At 40.2% G+C, this 13,145-nt stretch overlaps 1 protein-coding gene across 29 annotated transcripts in view; it reads left to right on the top strand.

Moving 5' to 3' along the window:
* MACF1 (microtubule actin crosslinking factor 1) overlaps nt 1-13,145 on the top strand; it is a 338,401-nt gene that overhangs the window by 295,140 nt on the left and 30,116 nt on the right. For all 29 annotated transcript variants that reach the window (XM_086716531.1, XM_086716529.1, XM_086716541.1 and 26 more), the window contains 14 exons: nt 1,424-1,543; nt 1,835-1,942; nt 2,836-3,054; nt 4,267-4,470; nt 6,194-6,425; nt 7,045-7,271; nt 8,626-8,748; nt 8,841-8,942; nt 9,558-9,659; nt 9,752-9,925; nt 10,017-10,172; nt 10,317-10,514; nt 11,111-11,239; nt 11,918-12,091. In XM_086716531.1, coding sequence (XP_086572657.1) covers nt 1,424-1,543; nt 1,835-1,942; nt 2,836-3,054; nt 4,267-4,470; nt 6,194-6,425; nt 7,045-7,271; nt 8,626-8,748; nt 8,841-8,942; nt 9,558-9,659; nt 9,752-9,925; nt 10,017-10,172; nt 10,317-10,514; nt 11,111-11,239; nt 11,918-12,091 — 2,268 coding nt within the window. The remainder of the gene's footprint in view (nt 1-1,423; nt 1,544-1,834; nt 1,943-2,835; nt 3,055-4,266; nt 4,471-6,193; nt 6,426-7,044; nt 7,272-8,625; nt 8,749-8,840; nt 8,943-9,557; nt 9,660-9,751; nt 9,926-10,016; nt 10,173-10,316; nt 10,515-11,110; nt 11,240-11,917; nt 12,092-13,145) is intronic.

Genomic DNA, 13,145 nt, shown 5'->3' on the forward strand with positions numbered 1-13,145 from the left:
CCTGGCCGAAATTGAGTTGGGACACTTACTTGACTGAGCCACCCAGGCGCCCCGACCCATAATATTTGACCCTTTTTGAGCAGACGGGAATTTGTGATAGAGTCTGTTTGAGCCCTCTTCTTAGCTACTGACCGGTTAAGATGCAGATTCTGATAGTAGATAATATCTAGGACCAGAAGGTCCAAATGCATCCCATCTTAGTTTGACATAATCAACTGTTTTAGTATTAGCTGGAAGAGGGGAAGGAACCAAGAACTATAATTACTATCAAATATGCTAACCAAAATAGAGGTATCCAAAATAGAACCTTCTCAATAAACACAGGTGTCCTATTTCCCTCTATCTTTTTTCCTTCCTGCTTTCTGGAAAAAGTTATTTGCTTTCCTTTGTAGCTGTATACGTACCTATTAATGTGTCATGGTGCTGAGTAAATATAACATGACTTCTTGGGTTCATAGTAATAAGCAAATACTTTGTGAACCACACAGAAGTTTGCTGTGACTCTCAAGTGCATCCCCAACATGTCTATTGGTATCCCTACCCTTGACCAGATACTTGGGTATGAGATTTATCATGCTTGGGAAAAGCCTACTTTCCTCTTTAAATATTGGTGTTTGTTGGCACAGTTGAAGAGAAATAATTGGGGGACCTCATTAAACAGTCACATAGAACAAGTTCTTAGTTTTCTTTGTTTCCACAGAACCCTTTAAAGGTTTGGTGTTCTTATGCTTCTTCAACTATGAGAGTACTTACAAGTTAGCTTGACTCAGCTGTCTGTTGCCATGTTTAACCATGCGTTTAAACATACAGCTAAAACTACTGTTCAGTGTATGGGTAGGAAACAGGATTGGCAGATGGGAGAGAGCACAGCCTCATAAAAGCATTGTGATTAGAAGTATAGTCTTAGGAGTGTCAATTTCCATTGTTGTTTCTAGCTGTAGGATCACTAATTGAATTCTATGACTTCTTTATAAAGAAGTTGAAATAGGATCAACTCCTATTTGTTGAAGTATAATCAGTTACAAATTATCTGCATCTTGATTTATGATTTTATGCAATTTTCCCCAGTTTTGGCTTTCCTTTGTAGAAATAAACCATATTAGTAAAAGTCCAGGCCTTTCTGTGTTGAGGAAATGGTAATTCTTGTAAAATTTTTTTTTTCAACGTTTATTTATTTTTGGGACAGAGAGAGACAGAGCATGAATGGGGGAGGGGCAGAGAGGGAGGGAGACACAGAATCGGAAACAGGCTCCAGGCTCTGAGGCATCAGCCCAGAGCCCGACGCGGGGCTCGAACTCCCGAACCGTGAGATCGTGACCTGGCTGAAGTCGGACGCTCAACCGACTGCGCCACCCAGGCGCCCCGAGGAAATGGTAATTCTAAGGAACATAATTTGTTCATTTTTCTTTAATATGCCTATTAGTATGAGCAAGCTGCTGATGCAGAACTAGCTTGGGTTGCTGAAACAAAACGAAAACTGATGGCCCTGGGTCCAATTCGCCTAGAACAGGACCAGACCACAGCTCAGCTGCAGGTACAGAAGGTAAGTGTAACACTGACATATCTGCTGTGCCCTGAGCTAGAAGAATCTTCACTGGTTTAGGAAATCTTCACAGTTTTCTGGATGATTTTTAGGATAGATGATACTTTTGTAAGCTACTAAAAGATAAGCATGGAAGATGTATGGATAGGCAAAGTGTCAAACTTTATAGAATAGTTTTGATGTGGCTTCATCAGAGTGAGGAGTTTTTCATAAATTGTGTCTAATAACATTTCAGTAACACAGGCTTGGGGTTCTCTTACTTCGTGACCTAACTGTAGTTCACTTTCAAAGGCTTTCTCTATTGACATCATTCGACACAAAGATTCAATGGATGAACTCTTCAGTCATCGTGGTGAAATCTTTGGCACATGTGGGGAGGAACAAAAAGCTATATTACAGGTGAATTGCATTTATTTATTTACCATGTTTATCTTGTCTTGATGGTGGTGAATCAGTACAATTGTGAAATGACGTTTTTCCCCCTCTGTCACTGGTAATGGTATTAAAGTGCAATTTGATGTTCTGGGGGGAGCCATGTCCCTAACCCTATGTGCACAAATGTCCAAACAGTCCTACCAGAAGATGTGAAATACATTGCAGGTTTGTTTTCTTTATAACAGAGGAATTGCTATGTATCTTCAGTCCATAAGGGTCTTTGAGTTACCTCTCTAAGTATCTATGATAGATTTTTCAGACCCATATGCAGATATTCTTTCTTCAGGCCCTTGTAAATGATCATACCCATTTCTAAAAGGATTGGCCAAGAGACTTGTAGATCAGTTTTACTTGTTCTTGTAAAAGTTATGGTTAACTACTGTTTCCTCCGAAATGTTCATAAATTGAACTATTCATTTTAAACATATGAAGCCTAAGTGTCTGGTTTGTGAAGACATTTTTATCAGAGGAGAAAAGACAAGTCAAAGTTAGTGGGCAGAGGGTCCATTTCAGCCCCTGAGATGTTCTGTCTGGAACTGACCTGCCGTAATAATGCTATGTCTGAGGTTGTATGTCATCTCTAAGAGGTTATGCTGTGTCGTGCTTGCTCTGTTTGTCTTTGAAACTACTTTCATGTGTTAAAAAGTCTAGAAACAATACATATATATGATAAGAAAAAATAGAAAATTCAGTTAAGTATAAAGAAAATAAAATCAGTTGTAATTTTGCTCAATTAATCCATTTCTGGACATAAAAAACTGAAGAAACTCTTTAATTTTTTATGGATATATACCTACATTTTTTCCTTAAAAGAAGGGTTCATGATAGTAATAAGTTTTATATTTTGTTGTTCATAGGAAAAGACAGAGTCTCTAATACAGCAATATGAAGCCATTAGTCTGCTCAATTCAGAGCGTTACACCCGCCTAGAACGGGCACAGGTCTTGGTGAACCAGTTTTGGGAAACTTACGAGGAGCTCAGCCCCTGGATTGAGGAGACCCGGGCACTGATAGCACAGTTACCTCCTCCAGCCATTGATCATGAGCAGCTCAGGCAGCAGCAAGAGGAAATGAGGGTAAGGAGCAATCCAGGTTTTATGCAATGGCAGAACTCAAAACTGGCTCTACGCTTTATTTTAAAACAACATGTTTTTTAGTGCCTACCAAGTGGAAGTTCTGTGTTATGAAGTTAAGTCTTAATTGGTTAGAATTTTTGCGCGCGCGCGCACACACACACACAATACATACCTGAATTACTTCCTTTGTCCTTAATATGAATCCATTAAAGAAAAAGAGCATGGAGATGTCAGAAACCTGGGTACTGCAGAAATAAAGAACTAAGTAAACATCAAGGGTATTTTTTTTTTTTTTAAATTTTTTTTTAACGTTTATTTATTTTTTTGGGACAGAGAGAGACAGAGCATGAACGGGGGAGGGGCAGAGAGAGAGGGAGACACAGAATCAGAAACAGGCTCCAGGCTCTGAGCCATCAGCCCAGAGCCCGACGCGGGGCTCGAACTCACGGACCGCGAGATCGTGACCTGGCTGAAGTCGGACGCTTAACCGACTGCGCCACCCAGGCGCCCCAATCAAGGGTATTTTTAAATCTTTCCAGATATGGTGGGGCGTCATGAGACTTGGGATATGGTTGGGTGGCTTTTTCCATTTGGGTAAGCCCTAGCTGGAGTGAAACAATGTCAGAAAGCATTGGCTGCATGGACTTTAGGGAAAAAGGAAATTTGTAGACACTTCAACTAATGCTTTTACCATTAAAGATAGTTTTTAATGTCTCTCTTATTTGTGGCTAATGGCTTGCGCTTATTCTTTTCTCTGTATTCCTGTACATGGATGGATATAAACTGGAAGGAGCCAGCAGTAGAGTCAAGGAGTGGTTGGATTACTAGAAAAGTTGCCATTTGTGCCTTGTCCTGCTTAATGTCTCTCAGTTTGAGGAGGGGGACAGATACTTATATAACCATGCAAATTATAGTGCATGGAAGTATTTATATGTACAGAAGAGGGGGATTAAGCTTGTATCAACAGGGAGGGGGAGGAGGAGTGAGAGATGATGTGTCTGGGAAGGCTTCCTGGTGTTGGGCCGTCTGAACTGGCTTTTGAAAATTAAGAGAATTAGGTAGTGTTAGAACCTAAGACTTAGATCATTTTTTTTTTTTCTTTTCCATAAATGGTGCAATGCTGGGACTTGCTGGTTTTTAGCAATTCCATTTTTTCCTCTAAAAGTTGATACGAGCTTGGTACAAAAATAATCATTTTATTTTCTTACATAGCAACTCAGGGAATCCATTGCTGAACACAAACCCCATATTGATAAGCTGCTAAAGATAGGCCCACAACTAAAGGAGTTAAACCCTGAAGAGGGGGAAATGGTGGAGGAAAAATACCAGAAAGCAGAAAACCTATATGCCCAAATAAAAGAGGAGGTGCGCCAGCGGGCACTGGCTCTGGACGAGGCTGTTTCCCAGTCGGCTCAGGTATGTGTGTGTCTTTAAGTCCTGTTCCCTTCAACTACCCTTTAGTCTAAGCACGAGATCTCTGTATCAGGTGTGCCTCTGTGGTCTGGAATGTCTAGACCAACGTGCAGATGATATGTCATCAGTAGATCAGGAACCTGTGCCTATTACATTTTCATTCCAAGGAACATTGGTATACCAACACTATGGCTGGTTGCAGGGGGGAGGGGGGTGTCTCATCTTGGCTGGTATATACTGTCTGTTGACAGTTTTCTTGAAAACTTTTCTATTGTGATGAGTCTTTAGCAGGGATGATTTTGGATAAATTCACCTTGAAGCAACAAATGTGTCAAGAAAAGTGAGATCCCTATCAGCCTCTTACTTTCGAGATTTGGAAGACAGCACATTAGTTTTCTTACTCAAGAGGCCACCAGCTAGCTCCTGGTGCAGAGAAAGATGCTTGAGTAGGGAGAAGTAAGAGCCAAAGAGAAACATAAACCACCAGCAGTGGAGTTTAAAGCATGTAACTACATACTTTTCAACTAATATATTGGTGTTAGTGGTATTTTTGTCATGTCTGGGTATTTTATTCCTATGTTTAGTGTCAATATTCTTGGTTAATATTTGTACTTACTCAAGTTTTTCCCCCCACCTTCCGTCCCATCTCTCACTCACATTGTGGAATGTGTTACTTTGTGTTGTTGCTGCCTGCTCCTGTCCTCCCCACATCGTCACATTTCATTGTTGTGTTGACCGCGCCCACCATTACAGATTGCAGAGGTAAGGTACCCACCCCTACTGGGATTAGGGGGTTCTTATGAAGCTGAGAATTGAGAAGATTTACCTTTAAGGAAATTGCCCTTTACTGTCGTGGAAGAAGTTTTATTAGTCTGGTTTATTATGCCAGTCTCACTTGGGGCAAAACCTAAAAGTGAGGGAGCAGCGGGGAGTGATTTTGTCAAGGAAATCCCACTGTGTCTCCCATGTAAGACACTAGAGTTAAGCTTCATTGCATTGAATCCAGAGTTGGTTTTAGAGAACTTCTTAAGGGGGCAAGAATATCTGCATTGCACCCTTTTCCCCCTTCTCTGCTTCAGATTATAAATGAAAATTTTATAATTACAATCATGTTATTCACAGTACCTGAAAAGCGGGAAGGTAAATTGTTCTTTTAGAATAAGGATAGATTTGGCCTTCTTTAATTACCTTTCATCATGCCGACCTTTTCCTTTCTCACTATTACATATAGTGGGTTATTAAATTGCATGCCAGGATACTTCTAATCTCTAAGTCATGTGGCATATTGAGTTCCCCATCCATTTACACAGTTGGTAGAGGGCCTCTAACTTGTTGGTCTAATCTGTTGCATGCAGCTGTCATCTGAAATGTTGACACACTGACTCTCACCAGTTTCATGGTCTTGTCCCTTCCTTGTCACACTAGTTGGGATCAGGGAAGTACTGTGACAGCACTAATGACTTGAGTCGATTTCTGGCATATTACTTGATATCTTTTTTTGTTTTGAAAATAAACGTTTACTTTCTTTTTTTGATGGGCCAGCACTGGTGTGCTATGCCCAAAGCAGTCTCTTAGGCAGACCTAACACTTGACAGCCATCGGGCTAAGCCGAATGCAAGTTACCAGAAAGAGTAGTAGATTCATAACCTGTTATTCCCTAACATTTCCCGCAGAAGTGTGATGAAGTAGTATTGCTGTGATGGCTAACGTTCCAACATCTGTTTAGTTCCATGATAAAATCGAGCCTATGTTGGAGACTCTGGAGAATCTCTCCTCTCGCCTGCGTATGCCACCGCTGATCCCTGCCGAAGTGGACAAGATCAGAGAGTGTGTCAGTGACAACAAGAGCGCCACCGTGGAGCTGGAAAAGCTTCAGCCTTCCTTTGAGGCCCTGAAGCGCCGTGGAGAAGAGCTCATTGCACGATCTCAGGGAGCCGACAAGGACTTGGCTGCAAAAGGTGCTTCATGAATCTAATTATTGTTAAAGAAAATCAGTAAAGTAAATTCTAGGCTGTGCTTACTCCAGCATCCCACCAGATATACTTCACTGAATGTAAAGGCAGTCCCCAAGTAATTGGAAAGCCATTTAGAATTCAGAACACATCTCCCCATTGAAACAAGATTACAATTGGTAGCTGGATTCCTAGGCCAGGAAACAGATGCTCTTTTAACCCCTAATATGAATTGCAGTGTCCAATGTAGGCGGAGCATAACTATCTTATAGAACACTTTCCATAGGAAACAGTGAGTTTGACACAGAACACTGGAAATAGAGTTCTCATCTCAGCCCCTTTAGAAGTTAGGTCTTTTGCACTTGAGCAGTACCTTTGTATTAGATGATAACACATTTCCATGCCATCTCTGTGATCTCTTATGTGGGAGACCACCATAAGTAGAAAATACAAATGTTGAAATAATAATAAAACAAAGGTAAAAAACTATCCTTCAGGTTATAAATTTGTAGAGCTTTTTAAAGGATAATTTCAGGGGAAAATGTGAGAACTGGGTGAAATTTCTGATGAAGTGGATTCAAGTACTCAGAGAAGTCCCATTCATATCTGTTGTTTATTCCCTCAGAAATCCAGGACAAATTGGATCAGATGGTATTCTTCTGGGAGGACATCAAAGCTCGAGCTGAAGAACGAGAAATTAAGTTCCTTGATGTCCTTGAACTAGCAGAGAAGTTCTGGTATGACATGGCGGCTCTCTTGACCACTATCAGAGACACCCAGGACATTGTCCATGACTTGGAAAGCCCAGGCATTGACCCATCTATAATCAAACAACAGGTTGAAGCTGCTGAGGTAAGACAGAAACAAAACCTTGTCTTTTATGTGTTTGTCCTCTAGAAAATCACTTTATCCAAGTATATTGTGTTAACTGCTTACCCAGGCCTACTCCTTAAGAGGTTGTTGTTATTGTTGTTGTTTGTTTAATAGGACTTTTTTCCACTTGAAAAAAATATGTGCTCGTTATAATAAAGATTTCTCTCTTCTTTATACATACAAGTTTCACCGCCTGGATACACTCCTACAACCTCTGTAATTTTGATATAGGGTAGTTCCATCACTCAAAAGTAATCCTTTTATCAATTTTAAACTTAATTCAAATTAGTAGAATGTGCTTTCTGATTTTAGTTCTTTCCATAGTGTACGTTATTTCTCAGGTAAATTTCTTTTTTCAAGTAAATTTCTTTAATGTAGAAAAATACCAGATAGAAAAGAAAATAAATTCTGGATTCATCATCCAGAGATAACAATTATTACTTTGACCTACCCTTTTCTAGTCTTTTTGGAGAGCCTAGTTTTTATGAAATGCATTTTTCATCTCATTTTGTCTCTTTAAGTAAAGTCCTGCCTATCTTGATATTTTGTCTTTTATTTCCGCCATTCTCCCCCCTCCTTGCCCCTGTCATTGCCAGTGCATGAACGAGTTTTTAGGATCTGGCACAGAACGGACTTTCTCCACAATTATACAGCCTAGCATTTCTATTATGTTAGTCTCTCAGCTCTGAAGTTGGTGACTTGTACTATATTATTTTAGCCTTGTTGATATACTTCCCCATGATAGACTTCTGGCTGTAGATCATAATCTCCTTGGTGGGGGCGCCTGGCTGCGTCAGTCGGTTGAGCATCCGACTTCAGCTCAGGTCATGATCTCAAGGTTTTTGAGTTCAGGCACCATGTCGGGTGAGCTCAAGCCCCTCTCTGGGCTCTGCACTCTCTCTCCCTCTTTCTGCACTTTGTGGCATTCTCTCTCTCTCCTCCCTCCACTCAAGCATGTTCTCTCTCTCTCAAAAAAAAAGAAAATCTCTGGCAGCTGGAAGGATAAACGTTCCATAAATTATTAAAGCTCATTAGACCTTTCCCAGACAATTTTTTATGTATTGTTTTATATATATATATATATACATATATATATATATATATAAATATATTCCATATATACATATTGTGTGTGAGAGAGAAAGAGAAATAAATTGAGTCTGAAATTTCACTGTTTATATAAGTGAAATATTAAGGACATTGAAAGGCTTCTGTGAAATTGACAGTTCTGTTCAACATCTGCTGTTGATGGGGGTATAAATTACATTTGCAAAGTTTGGGAAGTTCTGTTCTGCTTTCTGTTTTGGCTTATGATCTGTTCATTTACATGTAGACTATTAAGGAAGAGACAGATGGTCTGCATGAGGAGTTGGAATTTATTCGAATCCTTGGAGCAGATTTGATTTTTGCCTGTGGAGAAACTGAGAAGCCCGAAGTAAAGAAGAGCATTGATGAGGTATATGGAAAACTGGATAAGGAATTCAGATGAAACATTAGTGGACTCACACAAAAGAGGGTTATTAATGAAAGAATCTGTTTTCCCCCCAGCTGAATAATGCATGGGAGAACTTAAACAAAACCTGGAAGGAGAGGCTAGAAAAGCTTGAGGATGCCATGCAAGCTGCTGTGCAGTATCAGGACACTCTTCAGGTGAGAGGCCACACAGTGACCACCATAGAAATAAGTTCCATGTTCTTTGTCATATTTTGGATCCAGCATCTGAGTGGATCACCTTTACAGGACTGGAGCATTTTCCAAACTAAGACAGTGCTGTTTTGATATTTCCAGCTGAAGCTTTCCACTCCTAGTGAGAAAAATACCTCCAAATTTCTACGATTCTTGCCATGCTCTTCATCATCATATTTATCCTCAGGGTGGCTGTACAGTGAAGCAGGCCTTATTGTGCAAGTCATTGCTTGCCAAAAGGTTCCAAAACCAAGTTATCTTGAAGCACAGCTTGGCACAGTAGTTTCACCACATCCTGAGCTTGCTAGGTGGCCATGACAAATACTCAACTGCTATTCACATTTAGTTTTTCCAGAGTTTAATTTATTTTGGCCATTATCCTGATAACACTGGTTCTGTTCTTAAATCCCCATATCACTGGAATAAAGATCATTATCCCTTACCTCTGACCCCCACCTGAAAACACAGACATCACAAGGTACTTTAATTTTTGTCCACTTACGTCAGCAGAGGTAATGCTAATTCTCTCCCAACTCCTTGTGTTCTTTTGGTTTTTGACTGTTTGTATTTCTGTCTTAGGCTATGTTTGACTGGCTAGATAACACTGTGATTAAGCTCTGCACCATGCCCCCTGTTGGCACGGACCTCAACACTGTTAAGGATCAGTTAAATGAAATGAAGGTTTGTAAATAGGAATGGCTTTTGAAGAAGAGTTGCTTATTTTTTGTTTCTAAAGATTTGGTTTGATGTTAACATTAGTATGTCTTTGATAGGAGTTCAAAGTGGAAGTTTACCAGCAGCAAATTGAGATGGAGAAGCTCAATCACCAGGGTGAGCTGATGTTAAAGAAAGCTACTGATGAGACGGATAGAGACATTATCCGAGAACCACTGACAGAACTCAAACACCTCTGGGAGAACCTGGGTGAAAAAATTGCCCACAGACAGGTGAGGCAGATGGTAGAGTGCATCAGTGGACAACTAGTTCCTTTTTTCTAATTTCCTGACCAACATTCCCTTTATGTCTTTTTCTGAATAGCACAAACTAGAAGGTGCTCTCCTGGCCCTTGGCCAGTTCCAGCATGCCTTAGAGGAACTGATGAGTTGGCTGACTCACACTGAGGAGTTGTTGGATGCTCAGAGACCAGTAAGCGGAGACCCAAAAGTCATTGAAGTTGAGCTCGCAAAGCACCATGTAAGTGCCCTCAGTTTTCATCTCTAAGCCTGTTGCCTTGAGACCCAATATTGTCACCAGAAGCCTCTGGATATTGTGTGTACCGTTGGGAACCAGGCTTGATGATATCTGTGGAGCTAAGTTACATTGTTCAACGTCTTTTAGGTTCTAAAAAATGATGTTCTGGCCCATCAAGCCACAGTAGAAACAGTCAACAAAGCTGGCAATGAGCTTCTTGAATCTAGTGCTGGAGATGACGCCAGCAGCCTAAGGAGCCGTTTGGAAACTATGAACCAGTGCTGGGAGTCAGTGTTACAAAAAACAGAGGAGAGAGAACAGCAGCTTCAGTTGACATTGCAGCAGGTGCGTGTATTGTCCAAGTTAGGGAGGTGGAGCTGTGCACATAACATCGGAAGAAAGCCTGTCTGAGTCAGTGAAAGGAAAACAATTTGGAGAATGTCTCACCAACCTTCCTTTCCCCACCCCAGCCCCTGCTCCATGTCTTAAGAAGATGGTTAATTCTGTGCTGGAACTTGTCTGGAAAGAATAGCTTTTGATTGAGTGATTCTTTTCAGATTTGTTTGTAGCCTTGTCTCTTTATTTACTATTCAAAGTTAGTTAGTAAATCTTTGCCATAACAAACCTTGCTCACAGATTTAGTTATTTCTTAAATCAAGTGAGGATCCCCCCATGTCCATGTTCAATAGTACTTCAGTCTGTTGATTGATTCATCAGGTTATATCAGACATCTATCATATATTACAGTGAAGTCCAAAGGATTCTGCTAGATTCCAAAAATAAATAAGTATATTGGCCCCGTGCTAATCCAGCAACAGAACAACCCTGTGAGCAACCCAGAATTCCTCCCTCAGGATAGGTTCTTCATGTGGTCATTTAGGAAGTCTACTTTTGAAGCTGAGAATTGACTGCTGACCTTACTGATGTGTCTTTTCTCAAAGGCCCAGGGTTTCCACAGTGAAATTGAAGATTTTCTCTTGGAACTGACTAGAATGGAGACCCAACTCTCTGCATCTAAGCCCACAGGAGGACTTCCTGAAACTGCAAGGGAACAGCTTGATACACATATGGTAATGGAAGCTTCTTGAAGTTGAACATAATCCCCTACTCAGAACTTTCTGAATTCACAGACCTGTATGTATCTAGGAGTCTACAAAGCAGCACATTTTTACTGACAATATAGTATGACCTTAAGGATTACTGCTTTTTACACGGGCTTTTAAGAGCCCCTACCACAGGCAGCAGTGGTGACAGGGAAGCTTGACTGGAAATACATTGGTGAGCTGTTAAATTTTGAGTTGGTCAGTCAGTTGGCATAAGAATATTGACTTGAAGGTGAGAGCATTAAGACAAATATGTTAACATGGATGTGTCTAAGAAAAGAGTGCTGAAGGGACTTATAGAAATCGATAGATACTGTGACAATATTTTAAGAAAGGGGCTGAGAAAAAAAGGCAACATAATTTCTAGACAAATGTTTCAAGTAAAGGAGAAATAAATTATTGGGGTCTACTTTTGTGATCTCTGATCCTTAAGGAAATCTTCTTGATAACAAAATTACTTCAATTTTAGCGAAGAATGGTAGGAGTCATTGCTCAGGAATTGAACTGAATCCAAAAGAAAGGGTTTTGATCAAGATGAGACCTTCCTGGACTTTTCCAACTGTGCTTATAAATCTGTGTGTGGGTGGCTTTCAGAGAATTGGCATTACCAATCCCTTTCTTGACTTTTTTTTCTTTTTTTGGTAGGAACTCTATTCCCAGCTCAAAGCCAAGGAAGAGACTTATAATCAACTGCTTGACAAGGGCAGGCTCATGCTTCTAAGCCGCGATGATTCTGGGTCTGGCTCAAAGACAGAACAGAGTGTAGCTCTCTTGGAACAGAAGTGGCATGTGGTCAGCAGTAAGATGGAAGAAAGAAAGGTATCACCACAAAATACAGTGTGTGATTATTGGGCTTGAGTAGTTTGCTTGACCATCGCATGTAATTACCATCTAGTTTCTGTGAAGATTTTTCGGAGACCATTATATAGTACCAGAAGTTGCAGAACTGGTTATCGTTTTTGATTTAATCGTTTTTGTACTAATCAAGCTATCTTTCCTGATGTTAAATTTCTATTTTGCATCCATATCAAGTTGCATTGATGGTACTGGTTTCTGCCAATATTTGCTTTTGTCGTTCATTCCTTTTTTTGCCTTTACCAGTTGAGACATATGAGGCTGTTAACTGCTGAGTGATGGACTTATAACTTATAGTAATCACTGATCTGTGTTCCTACTGAAAAACAAGGTCATGTTGGAGTCACTGGCTTGGGATTGGGAGGGTGGGAACAGAACATTCAGGGAGTTGGGCTAATATTCTCCACAGGAATTTGGCAGTGTGCAAATAATATTACTAAAAAAATCAGAAGAGGAGTAAATTTTGTGACCTTTTCCCACTCTTCTTCAGAAATCAAATTCTCTTCAAAAGAAAAGTGATCAGGGATCAAGGCCTCACAACATTGTTTTTTATGAGTACCAAATTTCGGAGTATTACTCAGCACAGAGTTTCTGTACTGGGCAGATCTAATGTAAAATATGTGTTCAAATCTGTTGGCCATATCCATTCAACAGTTATTAAGCATGTATGTGCCAGGCACTGTGCTAGCTATATAGTGGAAGCAAAGGCATGAACCCTATCATTGTGAAATTTAATGGACAGAAGTATTCACACATATAAATGGATACTTTGAGAGTACCATTAATTTCCTAGAATTTTTTTAGTGTGAGATCTGGTAATTCTGTTGTATGAAGAATGACCAGAGACACTGAGTGTGGGGCTGTGTTCTAATTCTTTGACAGACTATCATCTAATTTCTGCAGAATGCAGAACTAAGACTAATTAAAGAAACTGAGGCAGATTCTGGCTCCTAATCAAGAAATTTCTATGTTTTCCCATCAATGGAGCAAGTTGCCTCAAGATATACTTCCCCATCAT

This window comes from Puma concolor, chromosome C1, assembly GCF_028749965.1.
Source record: "Puma concolor isolate L17-30 chromosome C1, mPumCon1.1.hap2, whole genome shotgun sequence".
Lineage (NCBI taxonomy): Eukaryota > Metazoa > Chordata > Mammalia > Carnivora > Felidae > Puma > Puma concolor.